Source organism: Lissotriton vulgaris, chromosome 6 (genome assembly GCF_964263255.1).
Source record: "Lissotriton vulgaris chromosome 6, aLisVul1.2, whole genome shotgun sequence".
Taxonomy (NCBI): domain Eukaryota; kingdom Metazoa; phylum Chordata; class Amphibia; order Caudata; family Salamandridae; genus Lissotriton; species Lissotriton vulgaris.
In genome coordinates, this window is record NC_141694.1 from 566,473,651 (window position 1) to 566,498,462 (window position 24,812).

Sequence of the window (24,812 nt, forward strand, 5' to 3'; positions counted from 1 at the left end):
ACTTACTCGATGGGCACTAAAGTTGTAGCTTGAATTTAAGAAAAAAAGGCAACCCTGCCTAGAATTTGCTCTTAAAGGGATCCGGTTTTAAAAGGTTTTAAAGCTATTCACAATTGCCACTTACTTATGTAATTCCTATTATGGCAACCCTAGGCATGTTTAGTGAGTGAATAATTCTATGAGCAGGTGGAATCATGGGTTAAATTGCAGCCCGGATATTTCAGGCTGCGGATGGATGTCAGGTAATGGCATGTTCTACTCACTCTCTCAACCTGTGGAAGCAATCTGCATCTCTGCAAGGAGAACATAATGGGTATACCTTTCATACTGCAGCTACAAACTGAACAGCTATGGTTAGAAAGAAGGCATCTGATTGATTGGATTATAAGGATAGAATGAATATAGAAAATAAACAGAAGAAGTTGCCAATGCTCAGCTTCGTGATGCAACAGGTTTCCAAACACTGCTTGAAATTTTATGAAGAAAGAATTTTAAATCAAATAGCATGTATGTTTTTCTTTAAAAACCCTTAGTGGAGAAGCACAAATTAAAATACTACAAACACATTACAAATTGTCCTCTTGATGACATATCATGTTCAAGCGATTATTGCACTTTTTATGCAGAAAGGAACTAAAGCAAGGTTAAATTCATTCAGAATGCAATTTGGCAGCACTTGCCTGCTCAACACCTTGTGCCCTATTGTAAAGCTTTCAGCATAAAAAGAACACACTTATATCATGGGTCAGTTTTAGAAGAGGTAATTACTAGAAGAATTTAACAAAAATTTATTAACCGAGTTTTCTACATAGTTAAGTTCAGATGTGTCGAATTTATGCATGGGTAACCGTCAGAACAATATATCGTTATCGAAACTTAACCCAAATATAAAAAAACAAGGCAGAAATAACAAATGTATTTTTAAAAGATCCACTCATCCTACGTGTCCTCCACTATTTGAGTACTTTTATGACTTTGAGGTTTTCAAAAACTCATGATAACAAAAGCGAATTGCAGATTTACTCTAATTATTCGGCTGCCACACACTTATTTACACCTGATTGTCAGCAGACAGTTCGAAGTAACTGACTGTTAAGCACATTTAACTTTTTTCCCATTTCATTTCGAACAACTATTTTTTTTTCCATTTGGAGAGATCCCTCACTCGATATCCGTCTTGGTTTGGCAGACCTTTGTTAACCACACTAGTTTAAAATTAAACGCTGCATAAAATAATCCATACTGGGGTATTTTCTGTGCCGGTTAAGGCCACAAAAAATAATATCCAGAAATCTTAATTCTGTGAATCCCGATATGCCATTTGCACTCGCAGCTGGTACTTTCGCCTACTTAAGTAGAAGTTGGGTGTTCAAAGAAAAGTTGTGAATGGAGTCCATAACATTTAATTTAGGATTGAGGGGTTCTTGGAGAGAAAGAATTTGATCCGTTTTGTTTACATACATCTACAAAATGCTGATAGTTAAATTAAAAGATATGAAAGAGAAGAGTCTAGGATCGAGGACTAAACGTTTAATTGAGTTTGCAGTCGAAAAGTCTGCAGCAGGACTACCACCGTCAGAGTAGAGATACACAAATAAAAGTGTCAGTTTTAAAATTTCAGTACAGAGCCAGTCCAGAACAAAATTGCTTAACTAAGTGTCTCTTCAAATCTCTTGTACAGGCTACATATCAGAATATGGTCATTAAAAAAGAAATTCAGGGGGAGGAGCCAAGATGGCGGCGGAGACGGACGTGTAGTCTCCAGGCTCCCCGAGCCTGTGCTCCCCGCAGTACTATCCTGTTCCTTCTCCTACGATTGCAATACCGCGGGAGGTAGATGATTGCGCGCTGTTGCGGAGGGTGTTTCTCCGGTGTCTCTATCTGCCTGCTACCCGTAGATATCGCTGTGTGGACTTGTCGGCTTTGTCTAAACCCTGGGTCCGGACCCGTGTCACAGTGCGCCGCCGGGGGCGGCTGGAGCTCCGTGGGCTGATTGACCTGAAGCGAAACGGGCGTCTAGTGCCCAACTGCTTGCTGGGGATAATCCTGCACTGGCTTTAGCGGAACGGGGGACGCCGACTGCTTGGAAGCTGAGCCTGTGGAATCTCCTCCGTGCGACGCTACGGTGAGCCGCTCTACTTCCCTTAATTTTGTCCGGCGGGGATTTGGCTGCCGTGACTCGCCTCTGTGTTTGCCCCTGCCTGGAATCGCACGGGGGGAGAACTTCACTGACTGTCGCCTGGTGTCAGCGGGCCCTGCCTGTAGCGGGGTATTGCACCCCAGCCACTCACTGCGTACTTCGCCTGTTCGCCTAAGCGAGCCCCTTGGTGGACCTAACATGGCGGCCGGCCCCTATGGAGTGATGGTGGATTACGCCTCGGAGCCTGACTGTCTTTTCCTCCGTGGACCCAAGCGCAGATTGGATCGGTTTGCAGCGCCTCGGCTGGTAGGAGTGAGCGATCTACAGCCTGCTTACACTTGTGCCTCTGTTCTTGCCGCTCTTGCTGAATTGAGGGCGGAATGGCTTGAGAGCTCTATGGCGCTGTGTGTCCGGCTGGATGCAGCCGCTTCCGACTTGGGGTGTGTGGCGTCTCCCTATCCCTTTCACTGGTCTGATCGACCCACGATATGCCATGACCGGGATACATTGTTGCCGCACGGGCGCACAACGGAGCAGATGTCGGGCAGTGTAAATGCTAGCGGCTTGTTATCCGCCCCTTCCAGCGAGACTACAGTGTTGCCATTTCTGCCAGACCTTTTGATTTCGCTTACAGCTTTGAAGCCCCTGCTCATGGTGCCGCTGGCGCAGCGATTGGTTTTATTGGCTGCCTACGTACTGCAAACTACGCTCTTATTCCTTGGTGCTCTGCAATGTCTGGCACACCTGGCAGCACCGCTCATTGGAACTTATGACACTATATGCGACTGGCGTTGTTCGTTTTGTTTTTGGGAATCTTCTCATTGCCGAAGGCGGCCATTTTACCCCTTTGTTCTGTCCGGGGCGGGACAGCCTTGGAGGCCATCTTCGGGGGGACGCTTACAATCTGGCCAGGGCTAGGAGACTTTTCTCTATGTACTGTCTTTGAATGGCGGGTGGTGACTCGAGACGGGATGCCCTCTCAACGTGTGCGGTGACCTGTGGGATGTCTCTCCCTATTATTCTGCACTTGATGTGATTTGATTCTGCTATTGTATATGGGATGGACAGTATTTCACGGCTGGGGTGTCCGGGGGACCTGGTATTTGGTGGGCTCCTCCCCACTTATTTTCTTTATTGAGAGTTACAGATTAGAACATTCTTTTCTTACTCTCTATATCTCAGGTGTTATATTTATTCCTTTCCTTTCCTTTTCTTTACTTTCTTTCTTCTTCTATATTTCGGGTTTATTGGGCGACAGACACACTGCTGGGGGGGGTAGGCCGTAGCCTCTGCATGCGTGTAGGGTGGGGGGTTGGGGGATGGGATTTTAGTTCCATTTTCGGTTACTATGGTGCCTTGATTTTCTCTTCGTTTTTATTTCTCACTCTTTATTCTATCTTGGGTCCGTGTCTGAGTCATGTAAGGGATGGGTGACGGTGGTCACTGGGATGATGTTAGGTATGTAACTCCTGCTGCATAGACTTTGAGCCGCCATACTGCCTGGTGGGACTTGAATACTGGACACTTTGATTCTGTGGTTCAGATTGTTGCTACGGTCATGATAAGTCAACAAGGACTCCATTTCCTTTGCTTATTGTTTATGTAAAATTAAAAATGTCTACTTTCAATAGCTGCCATAAAATATAAAACAAACCTTCATTATTCCTGGGACACAGTATCGCGACGACCTACAGTGTAACTTTTGCATACTTGCTTATTGTACTAATGCGTTACTGTGTCACCGTAATGCTTACTCACGTGCTTCAAATGTGCTCTTGGCCGGCCAGTGGGTTGTGGGCCCGTATTTGTTCTTTATTAATGCGCAATAAAGGTTTTCAAAAATGTAAAAAAAAAAGAAAAAAAAAAAGAAATTCAGGTAAAAATAATTTCCAAATAAAGAGCCAGTACAAATGAGTGGAGGGAGACGGGTGGGGGGGGGTAAGGGGGGGTACGGGTTGGGGGATTATTCCCCAAATGTTCTGAACAGATGAAAATGAAAAATAATCAAAAGCAACGTAGGCCTTCATGGTGGACATTTACGATTGGTCAGGATGGCCATTAAAAATGGCACTTGAGCAGTAATGGTATGGTATGAATAGTCGGGTTACAATTTGAATGGCACATCTACTGCTCAAGAAGTAGAATGTGATGTCTACCCATTGTTTGCACGTTTGTGTCATTTTTGATTAGACTGAGTGTGCCTTGCGGAAAATGGACTCCACAAAAAATATTGGGCAGGAGGGGCAATGGTTCAACATTTCAAGTCATTCAGCGGCTCTAAAACCCAATCATCAGTATAAGGTACTACCAAGAGAGGTGTGACTGAGCAAAACCTGGTTCATCAAACCATCAAGGTTGTGTGTTCCAGTGTCATACATATGCTCTATAGAGGCCTCATGATGTAAACCCATAAAAGGCAGTTGGAAACATGCATTATTCTTTTATTTGTATATGACAGTTTATATAGTGCTCAATCATGTGATAATCATATGGCACTCTACATTATAATAACTAATATATAGTGCAACAATCAAATAAAATCATTGTACAGTTAGACAGAGTAAGCACAGGACTATTGCCTTCAATAAAGCATGGGATGCTACAGTGAAGCAGGCTGAACGCAAGGCAGAGAATTGGCATTCCGATTTAACTAAAAATGCGAATTGAATGCAGTTAGATTGACAGCATTAAACTGTTAAACTGCACATCTGCTTGAATGGACCAATGAGTCTGGGTTACATGCAGTAATACCCCTTTGTAGGAGCCTGGCACCAGTTTCTAGTAAGAACCATATCTGGCCCTGCCTGAAACAATTTGCTGTTACTTGGTTGCTTTTCTACTATAGAGAAGATGTCAGGTATCAAAAGTTGGGTTTCCATTAGACTTGAGTCTTCTTGCGTGAGTGACTTATAACGGTGTTGTAGAAGACAAGTAATTCTGAAAATGTATGAACGTCAACCTAAAGTAGTCATATTTTGATACTCTAAAACGCAGTTCTATGATCATCTCCTGAAGAACCTTTTAATCTCACTGTGACAAATGCGCTAGTGGTGTGGCAAGTATACTGGGCAACACGGAAAGCTGAAAGCCATCATGTAAAGCTTCTAAACTAAGGGTACAATTAAAAGTCATGAGCTGTGCTCAGTGCAGGGTTGCCATGCCTTGCACCTCATATTTTGCACACGAGCACAGCCGCAGAGGTGTGCTTGGTCCCTACTGGGGAGAAGGGTAAAAGGAGATTGGTGGATGCAGCGTGTGTACTCTCGACAGGGTTGGTAAACAGGATACATGGCCACATGCCAAAAGTTCATGCCATGTGCTCTGAGTCTGCTGGGTATGATGAACAGGGTATGCTCAAGGACCATGCTACTCTGAGTAATGGACTCAGTGACCCAGTCCAATGGGTACTGAAGACAAATGCAACATTTGTGGTTTGGAACATGGAAGAATTTAGCTGCTGCTATGTGGAACGTCAATGGAGTAGGAAATAAATAATAAAGGTCTCATTCTGTAAGGTGTATCTTAAACCCACTCCAGTGGCTTTTTAAAAACATAACTGTAGGAAATGTGTTTTGCACTCCCAAAAGTTGCAGCTACACCTGATTCGCCTTGTGCCTAGATCAGCCTCCAGAAAAATCCAAATATAAATATTTCAGTGCTGGTGGGGAAGACTGCAGTGTGAGGGAACAAATAGAATCAAGTTGCCATTGCTCAACTACAGACGCATTATTAAAATGCAGGTTAATACTGTACTTAAGATATTTCTATTCCAACTATATAGTACACTAAGTGATGTAAACGCAGCTTTCAACTCTAGTTCACCGCCAGCCTAAGCAGATATTCCTGACAAGTAATTACTTATGATGTTGATTGCTTTTCACTTCCAATCCATTCTGCAGACTTTCAAACATGCACAACATTTGGTTTCCACAGAGTTTGCGTTATGTAAATCTGCTTGCTTCTGCATAATCAAAGCACTTTCCAACTTGCAATTCATAAGTAATGATTCTGGCTGCAAGAAGCTTGAACCTAAGAAAAGAAGGCAACCCTGCCAAGAAGGTGAAATTAAAGAGACTCCGTTTTTTATGGTTTGATAGCTATTCACAATTGCTGCTTACTTGTTATGTGCCTGGCCCGGCACCGAAACACCCAAGAGCACTCCAACTCAGTAGACAAAAATGTATTGAGAAAATCCTTAAAAGTAATTACAAGAACTTTATTTTAACGGTTTTTGCGATTTTCTACCAAGATCACATATTATTGTAAGTTATAGAAAACAAATTCCCTGAAGGGACTTTAGTTGTGGGGACATCATAGTGATTTTAAGACCTAAAAAACAATAAAACCAGACAATTATGGTTAGCAATGAAGCTAATGTGTTGATTACATTATGCTACATTAATTTATACTGAACTCATGAACCCAGAGGCTTTCTTGATGCTATCAAGTTTAAGATACAGTGCAAAATAATCAAAGAAACAATCTTGAGATCAAAGTTGTATGCCAAATTTACAGCAGTGACAGATATGGATGGCAGTAGTGATTTTTAATTGCTTCCTGAATTTAAGATGGCTGCATGCCTTGCTGAGGTTACCTAGTAGGTAGTTTTTTTAAGAGTGTCTTGTACTTTAAATATTATACCTCCAACGGTTTTGCCACAATGGCATTGAACCTGTGGTAGAGAATTTTCTGATGAATTGGTTGAGCTATCTAGAAGCTACTTCTATATATTGTACTCTGAATTTCTAGTCTATTATTATAGAAAGATGTGTAGACCATGCACAGAGCTTTGAAATGGAATGTGCAGTTTAGAGGATGAGGTGAACTTTGACGTCACAATAACTGCTTTTTTACTAGAGAGGCAGAAGAAGAGCCAGTCTAAGGCAGAGTTCTGTAAAACAGTGATGAAGACACAGGAGAGGCAGGCGATGATCAACCAAATAAGTAGCTGAAAGGTCCAGAAGCTTAAGTGCACATTGTTGTACTTACCTATTTACGTCTTGTTCATCCCAGATTGTAAAAATGGAAAATTGTGTCCCACCCCAGGGGCAGTTTTCAAAATGGGTGTCGATTAGGAATTTTTGGTCCTCAATGTAATCAACTTACCCAGAACATTCCATTGCTGATTTGTCTACAGATGTACATGATTTTAAGATGGGATTCTTAAAAAAGGACTTGATATAATAAGTTTTCAAATTTTTCAAGTAGGTTGTCAAGTCAATCCTCTTTATTTGATTATTTAAAATCATAAAAGTACAAAAGACAAAATACAAAACGCATCCCATAAAAATATATGAGCGATATATAGAATACAATTGTTTTGCGTTTTTTTTTTTTTTTTTTTAAAAGGGCCAGATATCTCAGAGTTATAAAAACAAATTCCATAAAGCAATAGCAATAAAAGTTGTACACTGTTTAGACTAGGACATCTTGCAAAAAAACAAGCAACATTGAAAATATCCCAGGGGTTACTCAGCATTTGAAGATAAAGTAAGGCCTGCAGAGTCTCCCAACTCGTTTTAAGACCTTCTGTGACTCAAGGGGACTAGTTGTCAATGCAGGGAAGACTAAGTTCCTGGTCTTAAACCCCATGAAGAAGACTGTCAACCCTCCTATCCTGGAATCAGTCCCACTTGAGAGGGTCAGGGAGTTCGACTACCTAGGCATTCGACTATGTGACTATGAGCTGGCAATGCCACCAACAAAAGATGCTGCTGACTCATAAGAGAGTGGTGGGGGCTCTCCTCAAGGAACAACGTGCCTCATCCCTTAAACCCATTGCACCAGTACTTGATATCTACAGGGCAAGAGGGGTTAGCGCAGCCTTGTATGGGGCTGAACTCTGGGGTGTGCAGAATGTGGATCAATTTTCCCACGCAGAAAATAAATTCCACAAAGACCTTATGGGCCTCCCTTATAGTACACCAACTCTCCCACTTCTTTTGGATATGGGCACTCGGCCCATTAGTGATCAGGCGAGGCTGCACCCTCTTCTTTTGTGGACACGTATCTGGAGAGTCCCAGAATTGTCCAGTTTTGCAGAGGGCCTATAGGAAGTTCTTCTATCACCTGGTTGGTCTAAGGTCCGTTGGCTGGGGGAAGTCAAGCGCCTCCTCACTGACCTGGGCCTTGAAGCCGCTTGGACCACCAGAACTGCCCCGCCCAAGACACTCTTGAAGAAGTTATATTGGAGTTGGGTGTTTGATGGCAGAAACAGCAATGCCAATTTTTTTAAGTCCACAGTCGAATTTCTTATGGTGAAGTAGGTGTACTTTTGCGAACCATACTTGGATATTATTTTAAAATCCTGGGATAGGGCCCTATACTTTAAACTAAGGGTAGGCCTACTTCCAGTGGGGCAACTGACTGCTAGCTGGAAGGTCCCGGCGCAGACAACTCCTTTTTGTCCCTTCTGCGCGAACAGGACAGAGTCAGTTTCCCACTTACTGTTCGAATGCCCGGCCTATGCAGCCCCATGCCGCAGATGGCTGAAGCCACTCTGTAGAGAGCTTGGCACTAGATCACATAAGGAGGCCCTACGAATTTTAAAATCAGATCCTCGGCCCCTGTTTGCATGTGGCTTGGCAAAGTTTCTGGGATGGGCATGGCGTATTAGATCTAGGAGGTTCTTGTACATTGTTTAATATCCATTTTAGACTGTTTTTATGCATAATACCCATGCCATTTGTACTATGAATTGTATGCCTATTATCCATGCACTGACCTTTTTAAACGTTTTTTATGTATCTGTATTGCTTTTTAAGATATCAGTTATATCGAAATAAAGCATGTTACAAAAAAAATCAAATAAGATAAAGTAAAGCTGTTCTAACTTGTGAGAAGCCCTTTCCGATCAATAAAGGAATTAAAAACTTTATGCGGATATCATTATAAAAAAATCACAAAACATCAAAATGTAAAGTGTCCTGTGCAGAACAATTATCACAATGACAGGGGTCCGCGTCCTCTTCTTTACACCACCCCGGAAGATCACCCAGTGAAAGGTGAATCAGATTAAAATGGAATCTAGTCAGGAGTCAGCGATGAAAAGAATTAGTCACAGTTATCAGATAAGGTTCGATTAACAAGGAGGTTTTAGACAAAAAATGGGCCCTAGCTGAAGGATTCTGTAGCTCCATTTCTTCTCTTTCCATCATTAGGGTGTTCAAAAAATTTATTTTGACCCACTTCACATCTTCCTTACAGATCCTTTCAGGGGTTTCAAATAATTCTGGCCGCCCTATTTTAACAAGCATACCCTTGACTTACGACAACCACTTGATTTTATTGGCTTTGCCAAGTTTGACACTATCACGCAAAATCAGATGATTCAAGGTCAATTTGGTATTAAGCCAGGTTTTAAGCCAGCACAATAACGGAGCTAAACTCAAGATGTCCGAGACATAACCCTGCCCCAATTCCTGGTGAATGGCAAAGGTGGATGTTGACTGGGGTACAGACAGGAGACTGCAGAGAAATCTATTCTCAGCTATCTGCACCCCCAGCTGCTGTTTAAATCCCCATATGGAAGAACCATATGCCGCAATGGCCAGACATTTTGATCTATATATCTTGAGAATGGCCTCTACAGGTCTAGGCCCCAGGCACTGGGCAAACCCTAATAAAGCTGTTGTAGATCTAGTGGCTGCATTAAAAAAAAAATTATCTTGGGGGACCCATGAGCCTTTATCATCAAATAGTACCCCTAGGTATGTAAAAGAGGTCACCCTGGACACTTCCACCCCATTACAATAAAACAATTTCCCTTTTCTATTTTTTTTGCCAGTTATAACGTGACTTCCCAGTGTTCACAACCAGGTCCCAAGACTGCATGTAAGCACCAAAAGCATCCAGTAATTTCTGGAGACCTCCCGCAGTACGAGCTAAAAGGACAGCATCATCCGCGTATAGGAGGACCGATATTTGTCACTCTCCTACACGCGGGATATTCGACCTCGCCTCCATTAAGGATTTGTCCAGGGCATTAATATAAAGTGTAAAGAGTAAAGGTGCCAATATACACCCTTGCCAAACGCCCAGTTCTGATTTAAAAGACGTATTACAGTTACCATCCTGGGAGATCCTAACTGATGCATAAAGGTCCCGATGGAGGTCAGCCAAAAAATAATCTAAACACAGTTCAATGCCTATTGTCCAACAGGATATCCCACAGCTTAGACCGGTTTACCAGATCAAACGCTGAGGATAAGTCCATGAAAGCCATCTGCAGGGAGCCTTCCATAGCCACATTATACTTACTAAATAGTAAATACAAATGTAGGCACTGGTCCATGGTACTTCTACCTTGCCTGAAACCGTATAGTAGATTGGATAAAATCTTATTGTCAGTAGCCCCTTCTGTAACTTTCGCTAAGACCACCTTGCCCAACATTTTTACTGCTGAGTCAATCAATGATATAGGTCTATAGCACCGCAGTTCCCCTCTCTGGCCTTTTTTAAAAACTGGGATGATAATTGATTGGCTCGAGGATACCGGGAACCCTTGCAATTCCAGATGCATTAAAAATATTAGCTAATATTTTTGGCCAGAATTTAGGGTCACATTTGTATAAATCTGCAGGGACACAGTCAGGTCCAGGAACTTTATTACTAGAGGTCTCCTTTATAGCTTTCTCGATATCCACCTCACTAAACACAAAGGGGGCTATTACCTGCTGAGGTGGTAGACTGAGGGTGGAAGACGGTAATACAATGGAGCCATAAACAGCCTCAAAATGGGCCAGCCATTGTAAATTGATACTTTTATAGCGCACTACTCACCCGCAAGGGTCTCAAGGCGCTTGTACGAATACCGCTGTGGAACCCATCCTGGCTTTCCCTGTGAGGCGTCCACTCCTGGGCACCCCCAAGGTGGAGGCCAGGCATCCTTAGCGTTGTGGGGGCCGTTGTGGAGATTAAGCAAGCTATTGCCCAGAGTTGCAGAGTGGGACTCCATGATTGGAATAGGCACTGAGGTGAGAATTATCAGGTCCGTGGAATTTTGAGCCCAAGACCCGCCGAGGCGGGGAATTGAACCCTGGTCCCGGGCTAGACCTCTGCATCAGGGTCTGCCGCTCTAATCATTGAGCCACACTTCTTCACTGTGCCTCTTGTGCCATTGTGCCTCTGTAATGTTACTCTCCTAGATATTCTCTGAAGCGGAGAAAAAAGGAGCATTAACAATAGCCCAGAATCTAGCACTGTCCTTTAGGATCTCTACAAATAAAAGAGCATTCCAGGCCTCTGACTTAATCTCTGACATCCGCAGAGTAGGTTGTCTCCAGGTAGTAGGTACTGAAATGGTTCAAACTGCAAAGGAGGCTGTTTGGAGTGGAAGGAGTAGCAAAAAAAATAGCTGTGGGGGAGATGTGAGCTGGGGGCCCTTGTTTGCAACAGGAACCCTATAAACTTCAAAATGCCAAAGATGTCCAATATACACAATAAATATAAATACCTTCAGTTAAAAATAGACCTAAACCATCAGGCAGGAATACAACCTTAATATTTGTTTATAATATATGGTATAACATTTATTTTTCATGGTATTAAATATATGTATTTATTTATGCAGTGGTAAGGTAGTATTACATTTTAGGTTTTGATGTATCATGGTAGTTTATTATTAAGCATGTACCATTATTAATTTTCTTCTGGCGTGCCTTTTTATATTATTGAGATTTATTTGGTGTATTTCTTTAAATATATTGTGTTGAGCATTTTATAGGCAGGCATATGGTCACTTAATTGTGAAGAGGCTGTTTTTTATTATTCGCCGTTATAGTTCTGCAATTCTTGTTTCAGAATGTAATTGCATATTGGTTTTACTTTGATTGCTACATTTTAAGTGATGTATGGTTTTATGTATACCATTGGAATGATAATTACTTTTATTGATCCTATATGACTATTGTTATCCTATCTTCATCATTAATAAGTATTAACCAATTTTCTTTTGCAAAATCACATCACACAATGCTTATTCTGGGAAATACTTCTTCCCAAAAGAAACCTTACTAATGGACAGGAAAACCAGTGAAGCAATATTGCTCCACATATTTCCATCAGATGTTGTTTGACACAAGTACTTTTGAGTAGAATTTTCTGTCCTTCAGATGCAACGATTAAGTACCATTTGGTGTTACACATACAGTGTCTGAGCTGTAGTTGTCTAAATAAAGACCTGTGCTGTAAACATTTGCCACTGCAGTTACCATTTTACAGAGTCAAACTTCTCCTCTGTGTGTAGACTGGTAGGCCTTAATGTTCTTTATAGGTTAACATTCTCCTTCTTCTCTTTTGATAAATACGTCAGGTATAGGACGGACAGAGTTGATTTTTTGTGTAACTAGATCAGTTTTAACTATTGTTTGAGGAGTTGTCGTAGGTTTTATTTAGGGAATATTTAGCATACATTTACATGTTGACTTTATTTAGCATAAAGTCAATATGTTGATCCTCTTTTCAAATGTTTGGGTGGAGGCCTACATAAATGATGGCACTTTTTTAATTAGGTGTGCATTTACATTATTGAATACTATTGCGATGGTTGGAAGATGGAGCTTCTTTTGTGGCCCTGCTAGAAATTACATTGTTTTGTGAGATAATAATTTTAGTTCAAATTACGTTTTGACCAGAAAATCTATTTGCTTTTAGGAAGGTACTGGTATGTCCATATGTCAGGCTCTTTATGGTTTAAATATTTTATGTAAATCACCCGCATTGTTTTTTTATGGAAAGTATTTTTGGAGTTGTATTATGTCAGTCTTGATATTTCCTCTTCCTTGACTTTTATTGGCAATTTTACAGGTAATACATGTTGGGTAGCTGGACATCTATCTTTAAAAAGGTACACAGTTGTTTTTTACTTATTATGTTCTTCCGTAATATGCAATGCATTGATTATGCATTTGTATTTGCTTAGAATGTATCATTCTACAAATACATTGGTGTTAGGCGAGATCTGAAGAATTGATTATTATGAATAATTATTGTTCGATGTAACTTAAAATATACTAAAAGTCTACATTGTTTATTAATAACTTCACTGACATTTAGTAAACCATTCTGACCTTCTATGAGTGAAAATCAAAAGATTGAGTTAATTTTTTAACAAAAAGTCAAAATTTACCTGTTGAATTATCATTTTTTATCAGGTTTCCTTTTTGTCTTTTACATGCTTTTAATATCTGACAAAAGCATGTCACTATTTGTGTGTAAATGTATAACTTCATTTTACATTTTTGTATACCAAAATTCAAGACTTATAAACATTGCTGAAGTTTTATTTTAGGCCTCTAGCACATATCAAGTTAGCTTGCTTCCCAAACATAAAATGCTATTATTTACGGTTCAGTAGCATTAGGCAAACAATCCGAAGCTTTCTCCACACTTAAGGCAGTTGTGACTTCATTTCGAGTACATGTATATGTATTGCACCCAAAAAGCCCCAGAATAGTACATGTACGCAACCATATATGTTATCGGGCCGGTTTGAATTCCAGCAAAACTGCCATGCACAAACATATGATAGATTTATTACTACCACAGGACATACTCTGGCTGCCTCTATATGAGTTGTAACTAAAGAGATTTCGATCACGCATAGTTCACACTAGTTGACTTACATTACATTTTATAGACCAGTATTTAGGCTGGGAATGTTTTATCGACACATGCATGAGTGTATATCCGAAAGACATGGGTAAGAGAGGGCAATGTTGCCTGAAGCATTTGCTAGCGTTCAGATGGTGTATAAATGGGAATCCTGATGAAGTGTCATGGATGTGTAAATAGTTGAAATGTATGAGGGGGGATATACAATCTGGATGTGCGTTTAGACAGTGTGAATCAGAGGATTTATGTTTCACAGAGAGTGAGGTGCATGCATGAGTGGGCATCTGCTGCACAGGTGCATTTTCATGGATCAGTGGGTCATTTGTTGTATTCAAGGAGTGATATGTATGGATAAGAGAGAACTGATGGAGCACACAAAAACTGAGGTGGCATGGATTAGTGAAGTGCATCTTAACTAAAGAAGTGCATGCATCAGTAGAGAAAATGAATGGTCTTGTGGCATTGGACTCAGATCAGAGCATTTCAGTGCTATACAGAAGAGTTTTACACAATAGAGGCAGGATTATAATTTGCTCAGGAGGGACACATGAGAAACTAAATGATGCATTAATGTTTACTTTTGGAGCATTGATAACATGAGCACACATGCAAATCTCAAAATATCATGAATGCAAGTTTGGTCCAGAGTCAATGGACGCATGTTCATGTCACATATGTGCATTGGTCATTTAAATCAGACCACCGTTTGTTGTATTCTGAAAGTGATACCTTTGCATGAGTGTCCACATGCAAATGACGGCCATTCGGTGCCTGTGATTGGGTGGTGGATAGGTGTCTTGTTGGTAGGTGTTGTGATGTTTGGCACATAAGGTTTTAGGAACTTTTTCAGCATAAGTACATTTTCATTTAAGCCTACAATGCACACAATGTTCAAAAGGTATTGCCTGACCTAGAACATTGTTTGTTTTGCACATACCAGATGTACAGGCAAATCAAAACCATATTTGAAATAACACAAATATGCAGCTGAGTTAATTTGTTCCCAAATAGTACTGAGTCACCACGAAAATCAGTTTATTTATGATAAATACTGCTGCGTACGAAGATAGAATTGTCCAATTAGCAATGTACCTATTACAAACAACAACTTCACCATCCCCTGCAATTATAGGACCATTATAGACATCCATTAAATTGACTTGCACACAACCAACGGAGGTTACATCACTCATTTTATCTTTTAGTGACAAGACATTTAAATACATCAAAACCAAAGACCTCTGCTGGATATATATCATACTTTCATGTAAACTGAATTTGCTGTCATTGCTGTACTTGAGCAACAATAATAGCTGTAGATTTGTGTAAGCACCAGAACAAACCCACAGTGCACTCATTATTGCACTTGTAAGAAATTGGGTTACTATTTGACTGGGATGTAAGCTCTGGTCTAGCAGCAAGCACAATCTCAGGAAAGGTAAGACACGAGCAAACCCCAAATTAAGCTGTGCTCAGGCTCCTGGTAGCTTGACACAGAGCAGTCAGTCTTAACTTTGAGGCAAGGTGGCCAATCTAAATGACCAAAATTCAATCAACAGAACCGGAGTCAATTTTTAAAGAGTAAACTGCAATCTAGAGCATAAAAGCATACAGTGCCAACCGCAGCTATCTGGTCACGATGCGCCGGGTTAAATTCAAAGGATCAGGCCGACTGCAATGGACCACTGGTCCGATACAGTCCCAGATTAGTCCAGCTAAAATCTTACCTTCTGAAATTGTGCCAAAGAGTCCCGTTCATTGAAGGGCCGCAAGGAGAGCATTGGTGGCTGGTGGGCTGGAGCCTTGCGCTGGCAGTCCTCGAAAGTGATCAATGCTTGCTGTGTGAAGAGACAGGCCTGCAGTGGCTTGCACAGATTTAAGGCATGCGCAGCGCAGTTCTGGCCGGTTCATGGATGTGAAGAGCCAAAAGCTTGAATATAAGAGCTCATGAGCTGACTAACCCTTTGAGTCACTCTGGTGTCCTAGGTTCAAGATGGACTCCAGGTCTAGTTCTTCCCTAGGCAAGAGGGCAGCAGCCATCAGGTCAGCACAGGAAGGCAGTAGCTACTTCAGCATATCAGTCCAGCAGAGTGTCAAAGCTTTCAGTAGAAGCAAAGCAGTCCCTCTTCCTGGGAGAGTATTCACATGTCCAGAAATGTACTGAAGAGTTGGTGTCTGTGGTCCTTCTTTTAAACACTGGTGACCTGCTTCTAGATAGTTACCTTCATATGCATGCAGTTCCCTGCCTCCCCTACCCTGGCTCCTAGCTGGCTGAAGTGACTGTTAAGCCCCTTGTGTGGAGGCAGGACACAGCCTTTATAGATGTAAGTGGGACTTTCCCCAGCTCCTCCCTCCAATCTGCCAGTGATGGCCAATTCAGCCACACCAAAGCTCCCCATTGTTTGTGACTATCTAGGAGGAATACACAAAGCTCAAATGCCAACTACACATAGTCATGTGATCAGAGACAGCTTTCAGACTCCAAATGGCTAAGGCAAGAAAACATCAGCTTTCTAAAAGTGGCATTTTCAAAACTGCAATTTAAAATCCGACTTCACCATAAGTTAGGATTTTAAATTGTGATTCGAGAAAAACCAAACGTGAAGAGGGTCATACTTTTTGGAAGTTACACTTATGAAATGTAATATTGTTTCTCCAATGTTATCCTATCAAAGAGCTGGGTCTCACAGTAGTGAAAAACGAATTTAGGTGTTTTTCACTACCAGGACATGTAAACCTTAAGAGTACATGTCCTAGCATTCAAATTCACTGCACCCCCAGCCCTTTTTTTTCCAGGTCGAAGTGGCAGTTTAAAACTGATAACACAGGTCTGTAATGGCAGTCATGACACATATTTAAAGGGCTCATTAAGTGGGTGGCACAATCAGTGCTACAGGCCCACTAGCAGCATTTAATTTACAGGCCTTGGACACATGTTGTGCACTTTACTAGGGACTGATAAGTAAATTAAATATGGCAATTGGGTATAAGCCAATGTTACCATGTTTTTAAGGTGGTAGCAAAAGCACTTTAGCACTGGTTAGCAGCGGTAAAGTGCACAGAGTCCTAAGTCCAGAAAAAACTAAGCAGAAAGTCAAAGACCTCTGAAGTAAGACAGTATATTTTCGAACAAATCGGTTGAAAAGTGTCTCACTGGGATTAATATTATTGCTTACATCTCCTATTACTTGAACTGTAGTATAAAACCTAAAAAAAAGACCACATTACACTTTCATCTTTTCATGGTCGATACACGGAGGGTTGTTAATTTGATTACCACAAGAATAATTTCTAAATCATAAGTGAAAGGCTATATGCAAGCCCATGCTGAGCTAGACATAACAGTCACTTAGTGTCCCAGCTGCAGGATTTGAAATCATTTGAGGCTTTGCTGATTGAAATCCAAGTGAGCCTGCCTCCCAAAAAGCAGAAAACCTACTTTATTATATGTGTAGTACTGTACTTTGGGACCTGATGTGGGACAACTTTAGGAGTCTAAAACAGTCCTATGTCCGGTAGAGTCACTCATAGGCACAATGAAAACATAGAAATATAACTCATATGCATGCTTAAAACTTGGCAGCTATCACTAGCTCACATTCACTGTGTACAGCAACGGCCTCAGAAAGAGGCCATAACATGTGCACACTGGTTCCTACTTTACAGAGGCAAAATGAAAAGATTTACAACCATGCCAAAGACATTGAGCTGTTATTTAATGTTGAAGAATCGCCAGAATCTACTGAATTCCTCCACCACAGTCTGTATCCGGGACTGGATTAACTGCCACCAACTGAAAATGAACTCTGATAAAACCGAGGTAGTGATGGTCAAAAATGAGCTGCATTTTTGAGCCCTTCTCTTTGGCCACTGGTTTTGGGTGCCACCCCCACCCCCATTAAAAAAAAGCGTTCAAAAGCCTCTGGATTCTAATCAACAAGGATCTTTAAATGAAGTCTCAGTTTGAAGCAGTGACATCTTCTTGCATTTTCTAGCTGATTAAAATAAAATAATTGGAAATTATTTCTTTTGAGACCAATATCCAGTTTGCAATTGCACTGATTATGTCACAAATTAATTATGCTAATGTGCTTTATTTAGGTCTTTCTCAAAGACGGAGTCAAAGACTCAAGCTGATCCAAAATCAAGCAGCCAGATTGATTTGTAGTCAACCTTGATACTGACATATTAAACTCCAGTAGAAAAGCCTACACTGGCTCCCAGTCACTCAGAGAACCCTTTTTAAAACTGGATGCACAATTTTCAAAGCCACCATGAAAATAGCCCCTTCTTTGTGACCTTCAGAATTCTGAATTATGTTCCCTAGCGAAATCTCAGATCTGTTAATCACAATCTTTTAGAGGTCTCCAAATTCAACAGGAAGAGATTTGGGGGAACCAGCTATACCATACTTGCTCCTGGTGTCTGGAATTCCCCCCACCTCCCCAATAATAGAGCTGCAATGTCCTACAAAACCTTTAGAACCTCAGCTTCCCATCCCTTAGTGCCTTTAAACCTCCTTGGTGAACAAACACTCTAAAGTTCATTATATCATAACATCCACATTTGCGGGCAGAGTTAGATTCTTGCTCAAAGACATAGTGCTACCAAGTTTTGCATGCTTCTTGGTTGAACAGAATCGCCATCACACTAGGTTATACCTTAAACGGTATTTGTTAGACCAGATATCATTGGCGGGTCCTCCCCCGCCTGTTATCTGGGTTTCATTTTTGTTGCATTAGGAATCTGTGCACTTTACCACTGAACCAGTGCTCAAGTGCTTGTGTCTCTTTCCTTTAAACTTGGTAAAATTGACATACATCCATTTGGCACATTTAGTTTACTTATAACTCCCTGACAAAGTGATACTACATGTATCAAGGACATGTAAATTAATTATGCTCGAAGCACTTATTGTTCCACCCACTAAAGTAGCCCTTTAAAATGTCTCAGGCCTATCATTGCAGCCTGTGTGCAGTTTTAAACTGCTAGTTTGACCTGGTAAAATAACTTTTGCCAGGCTAGAACCTGCCTTTTTAATACATATAAATCACCCCCTAAGCCCTAAACAGTCTATATGGTAGGGTCAATTGTATTTAAAATGTAGGACATGTGTTTTTAAGTTTTACCTGTCCTGGTAGTGACAAACGCCGAAATTTATTTTTCACTACTGTAAGGTCTACCTCTCCCGTAGGAATACATTGGGTTAACTTAATACATTTATTAACTGATAACTTGATTTTAAACCGGTAGAAAGTCACGATTGGCCTCAAATGAATTGTAAATTAATCGTAACGTTGGGTTTTACATCGCAATTCTGAAAATGCCACTTTTAGAAAAGTTGAGATTTTGCTCTCTTGAACATTTGGTGCCTGTGTCATGTGTAACGACTGGAAATAGCTTGGCAGCTGGCCTTTTTGTATTCCAGACAAACAGTGAGACAAAAGGGACTAGGTGTTGGCAGGATGGGTGTGTGCATTGTTATTGTATTTATAGTTACCGATCCAACTTGGATGACTAGCTAAAAAGAATAAAGTATCCACGTCATTTTGTAGGCATTTACATGTGTGGTGTGTTTGCCTAAAAAATTATATGGGTGGTCGACTTTACTCATGCTGCACACCATCATGTTTAGTGTGGCTAAAAAACATTTGCAAAGCGAATCGATCCCCAAAGGTGAGACCTATTTGGCTTTGCTAATGCATTTTGGCTTTACAAATGTTTAATTTTGTTTTTATTTTGAGGATGCATCAGCTCATTTTATGTTTCAGATGAACGAGACATTAACCTCTATACCTTTTTTGTTAAAAAAGAATGTATATGTGCTGCAGTAGGGCACACACAGGATGTGTTGTATTTAACATTTATTGCTTCAACAGTATGTGTGTGCAACAAAATCTTAATCATGCATGCCGTTTAATCAAAGCAATATACCATGTTTCATTGAATTACATAAACACAATGTTCTAAGTCAAGCCCCTATGAAAGCTATCTGAAGTCAGCACTAGAAAGCATAGCACCATAATGTACACTTTTATTAGAGTAGTTATCACTCAATGTAGAAGACGGTCACTCTTATCTAAAGTGAGGGTCATTGTCCTTGCTTATCAGCTTTAAATTTAAGATGGCTCCCATCATCAAAAACAAGTCTTTGTCTGCTGTGCTCACCAACATCTTAGATTACAACCACATTTTAGGCAGGAATTAAGGTTCAGTGCTGGTTCATTACAGTTCGAGCTTTCCTGCACTTTTCCTCACAGCCAGCTCACAGATTCAAAAGGTGGTGCTCATTTTGAGTACACCAGCCTTCTGGGCCCTCAACGTATCTCCCTGTGTTATCCCTCACCAACCTCAGAGTGTGCCCTCCCCTTACTGCTCTTCCTCACCAGTTTCTTAATCTGCTCTCCAGTAATCATGTTCTCTACTTTCCTTCCGAGTCATCTTCCTCTTTGATCCATCCTCTTTAAGTGTACCATTTTCTGGGTGCCCCATGGCAAACTTATGCTCTGTGTATTTAGCATCTGTTTATGCTACATGTACACTGCTCTTCATGTACCATGTGATCTCACCATGTCAAATACTCTATTTGTACAATGTATAGTTTATGTTCCATGCTCTACACACATTCTACCATGCACCTTGTGGAGGGTGTACTGCATACTCTTTATATGGGTATACTATGTTCTACACTAACTCTAACAGAACTATACTTCAAATCTACCCTCATTGTTTGCATACATTTTAATCCAGCTATCCTGTTCTAGCCTGTGCTGGCTTCCTGACACTTTAGTCTTTGGTGGTTTATGCTAAAGGCTAACTTCGCCACAGGGTTAGGAGGATAATGAGACTATACAGGTTGGTGCGTGCAAAAAGATGTGACCGAACAGTGAAAAGATGAGTTGCCACATGCCAGTGTTAAAACATGCTTTTTAGTCAAGTTCCATTAAAATTAAATTGCACATCATGGTGATTTGTACAGAATTTAAAGTGACTGTTCTGTCCCTCCCCACACCTGCTAGTCGCTCAAACCCTCTGCTTTTTAATTCTGTTTGTGACCTTTTGATAACCAGTGACTGATTTGCTATCTCATCAGACTGCCAGCTACTTACTGTTTTCACCACACACTCACTAAGCAAAGTGCTATTTTGCCTTCTTGAAATAAGATGGTGAAAATACGATTCAAATTAGTTTGGGAGCAAATTATTGTTCCAGATAATTTCATATTTACAGTTTAAGGATCATAAAATCTTTATCATTATTTATGATTTAAAAAACAAATGATCACAAGAAAAAGCTTGTGTGTGTATATATATATATATATATATATATATATATATATATATATATATATATATATATATACACGAAATTGTGGCTGAACCCTTGCCTCAGGTCTCGGCGGGCTCACGGCAGGGGTAGCCACCCCCTTTTCAAATCAACACGCTTCACCCGCGTCCTCCTTATCCCAATTCCGGAAAGAACGACACAGGAGCCGTGGCCTCAATTACTGATGCAGTTTATTGCTGATACACCGTCCGACGCGTTTCGGAGTAAGCCTACTCCTTCATCACGGGCAAACTTTGTGAATCATAGTGTGTATAATAAAGTAAAAAAACAAGTCATGTGATAATTAACATAAACAAAATACTTTGCCATTGTACAATTTTCAAATAGTGTTTGTACTGTTAATTCAATGACTGTAAATTGCATTAAGTATACTCGGCTAATTTCCCATTTCTAAAATACTAAATTAGTTCTTTGCGGAATTGGGATAAGGAGGACGCGGGTGAAGCGTGTTGATATATATATATATATAGATATACACACACACAATAACAAGAGGGAGTTTTTTTTAAAGAGTTTTATATAGCACGAACTAGACCCGAAGGTATCGGAGAACTTTACAGGAGCACCAGTGACGTTACAGGGGGACACAATGTTTGTTAGGGACGGAGAGATTAAGTGATATGCCCTGAACCACAAGATGTTGAGTGTCCCTGCCAAAGCTCAAACCCGGTTTCCCAGTTTAGAGGTTGACCACTCTAGCCATTAGGCTACATCCTCTTCCGATTACAGTACAAGGCTCTAAATATTACTGATGGCAGCATTTTTCACTTCCTGATGTAATGGAGTTCAATTACAGCATTTGCTTTTGTCTGCACCAGTAACATATGTGTACATTCAAATGTATCACACTACGTACAGCCATTAATACAGACAGCACTTTCACCTAGGAGAATCCAGAGTTACCAATGCTCATTTGACTATGGAATTAAAGAAGCCAGATTCACTAATGACTTTCATATGCCTATAAGTGCAGCCATAACATAAGAAGCCGCCATTTTATAGCCATACAATGAACCAGGGTAGTTTTTGGATCCCGGCAGGTTCGAGGGCAATTACAGTTTCTATTTACATAGTAAACTGCATAGAAAAATCCCAGCTCTATTCTTAAACTATTCAATGTACATGCATTGAAAATTATAATGGAGGCTACTTTTTATTCTGCCACAAAGAAATACACCTACCATGTGGAGGACGAAGGCTATATTTTTAACCAAGGTAATTTTTGTTGTATGTAAGTTGTGAACTGCCAGAAACAAAATTCAGGATAAATGGGTTTCCCCTTTTCTATTTGAAATATGGACTGGCGATAAAGCAATTTCACCCTTTTGGCATCAAATTCTGTAGGGTTCGAAAAGCCCTTGGGAGACCGCCTGCAACAAGTTTAATTTTTTAGAAGATCACAGCATTCATAAGAATTATAGACTGGAGCATTCAACATTTTCAGTATGCAAGGATAGATAGAGTACCGTGAGATTTGTGGTGGAAAACACAACAGCTATGGAAAATATTTGTTCCCACTTTTCTTAAAATGAATGTTAAAATGAGTTTTACCAACAACAATCACAAAATAAATAAGGCGCTTGATTTGCTACTTTGAAGGGCTTACCTGAGTAAGATCGGGAATATCTCCTTTGTCAATGCCAACTTGCTGTTGTAAAAAAATAAAAAATAAATACACATTTTGATAGCACTTGCTTTTATACAAATTTTACTAGAAATGTGTGCTCTTATTTTGCGAAACATGCAAGTCAGCACAATAAGCAATTGTACAAATTAATATAAAAAACTTCATTTCCCCAAAAAAAAAAATCCAAAGTAATTATAATGCTAAAATGCCGTGCCACATTTTTTCCAATAAATACCGGCAAATTAGTTGTAATAAACCACTATGTTACTTACCTGTAAACTGGACTATAGACCCCAGTGGAACAAGCATAACATAAGTAAATCTATCAGCCAACAATTAACATTTTTGACTCCATCTTCATATTGTAACAGGAAGCATCAAGTGGGTTAGAGGGTCCCTGCACTGACTAGTATTGGACCGCACATGCATTCACACTCATTTAGGAGCAGCTCCCAAACCTCCCCAGCTGCCACTCTTGAAACTAAATTTAACATTGCCACACAAATAGTGCACGTAAGGGCTCCAATTTCATTTGAAAATGTAAGAGACAAGGACAAACAGGAGAATTTCTTAAGTAGTTGTAGAAGAGGCTTACTAGAGACCTACTTAAAAAAGATAAAACTGCCTATGGAAACGAGCTTAAGATCTGTGATGGGGAACAGATCCAAGAGATCAAATGCACACAGACATTGTACGAGCCAAAGGAGAGATGAGGTTAGCTAAATTAATTCTGTTCAGAAGAGACCCAGATTAAAACAAAACAAATATCTTGGATTGAAATGTTCATGCAGAGAACGTTATTCATCCTCAGTGGTATAATGTGCAATAAAAGGAGGAGAATGAAATCTATGCATGTGAACATAAACATGAAGGCAAACCCAGCAGCAGTTTCTGCATGAAAGTGGCGGAGCATCGCCTTCCCACCACCCGCTCCCCCGCCCACTGCCAGCCGTGCAGGAAAAATATTATGGCAATGAAAAGATTCAATTGCTATTTTATTTTTCCAACAACGCGTGCACTGCAGCAGCAAGCTGACCCCAAGCCCAGAGACATACAAGATGTGTCTTCTGCTGCCGATTAGCACAGGACAAGAGCAGTGCCTGGCTGGATGCTTTAAAGTGCGCATGTCACTTTGGACGGCTGTCTTTTGCAAATGCCAGAGTGACATTCACATTTTTAAGCTCTCCACTTAGCTGTCCGAGACAGCTGGCTGGAGACCAAGCACAGGCCTAAAGGGCCTGAAGGAGTATCCAGCCAGCCCGCTCCATCGCATTCAGGCACTTCTCTCATGCTGGTTAACAGCATGAGAGCAGCATCTCTATTGGTTAGGGGAACTCGGCTGCAGATTCAGTAGAGGAACACAGAGGAGGACTGAGGACGTGCCGCCGGGGGAAAATACTATTTATTTAAAATGTTATTCTAGTGTTTTTTGTTACTTATGGAGGGAGGGTCAATTCATTTTGGGATTTAGGAGAGAGGGGGATTTTATTTTGAGCTTTTGAAGGGAGAGGGTTTACTTTGTGATTTTGAAGGGAGGGGGTGTTTTATTTTGTGTATTTGCGAAGCGGTGAGGCACTTTACTCGCCCCAACACTTTCAAAGGATCCAGCCACCCTTGGTCATACAAATGAAGAAAGATAGCAGATGAAGTTTGTGGATAGCTCCTTGTCACGAAAGAATCACTCCTTCATGTTGCACTCTTCTGTTCATTATGAAAAAGGATATGGAACAGAGGAATTTGAAAGGATAATTGAAATTCGGGATTGAACAGGCCAAGTATAATACTAAACGATGTATCCAGTAAGTAGTGCCCTTAGATTACAGCAGATGAGGCTAGTTCTAAGTGTAGCACGAATAAAGAGAACTAAAGCACAGAGGGAGAAAGCAAACTAAGTCATTAAGGGTCAGGTTTGGGAAAACGTTGTTTTGGAGAGGGAAGAGGCATCCATAGATGTCAAGAAAAACACAGTTTGGTCTCTAAAAGATAAAACAGGCCAGCAGGCCCATGCTGTCACCTTGTTGGAAACCGACTAAAAGTAGTAACTCACCTATATTAGCTACGGGTCAGAGGAAACATTCACAGCAA

General features: G+C 40.7%; 1 protein-coding gene across 11 annotated transcripts in view; it reads right to left on the minus strand.

The window, feature by feature from the left end:
* Nucleotides 1-24,812, minus strand: part of SNAP91 (synaptosome associated protein 91) — a 742,345-nt gene that overhangs the window by 406,558 nt on the left and 310,975 nt on the right. For all 11 annotated transcript variants that reach the window (XM_086926569.1, XM_086926565.1, XM_086926568.1 and 8 more), the window contains exon 9: nucleotides 22,707-22,748. In XM_086926569.1, coding sequence (XP_086782695.1) covers nucleotides 22,707-22,748 — 42 coding nt within the window. The remainder of the gene's footprint in view (nucleotides 1-22,706; nucleotides 22,749-24,812) is intronic.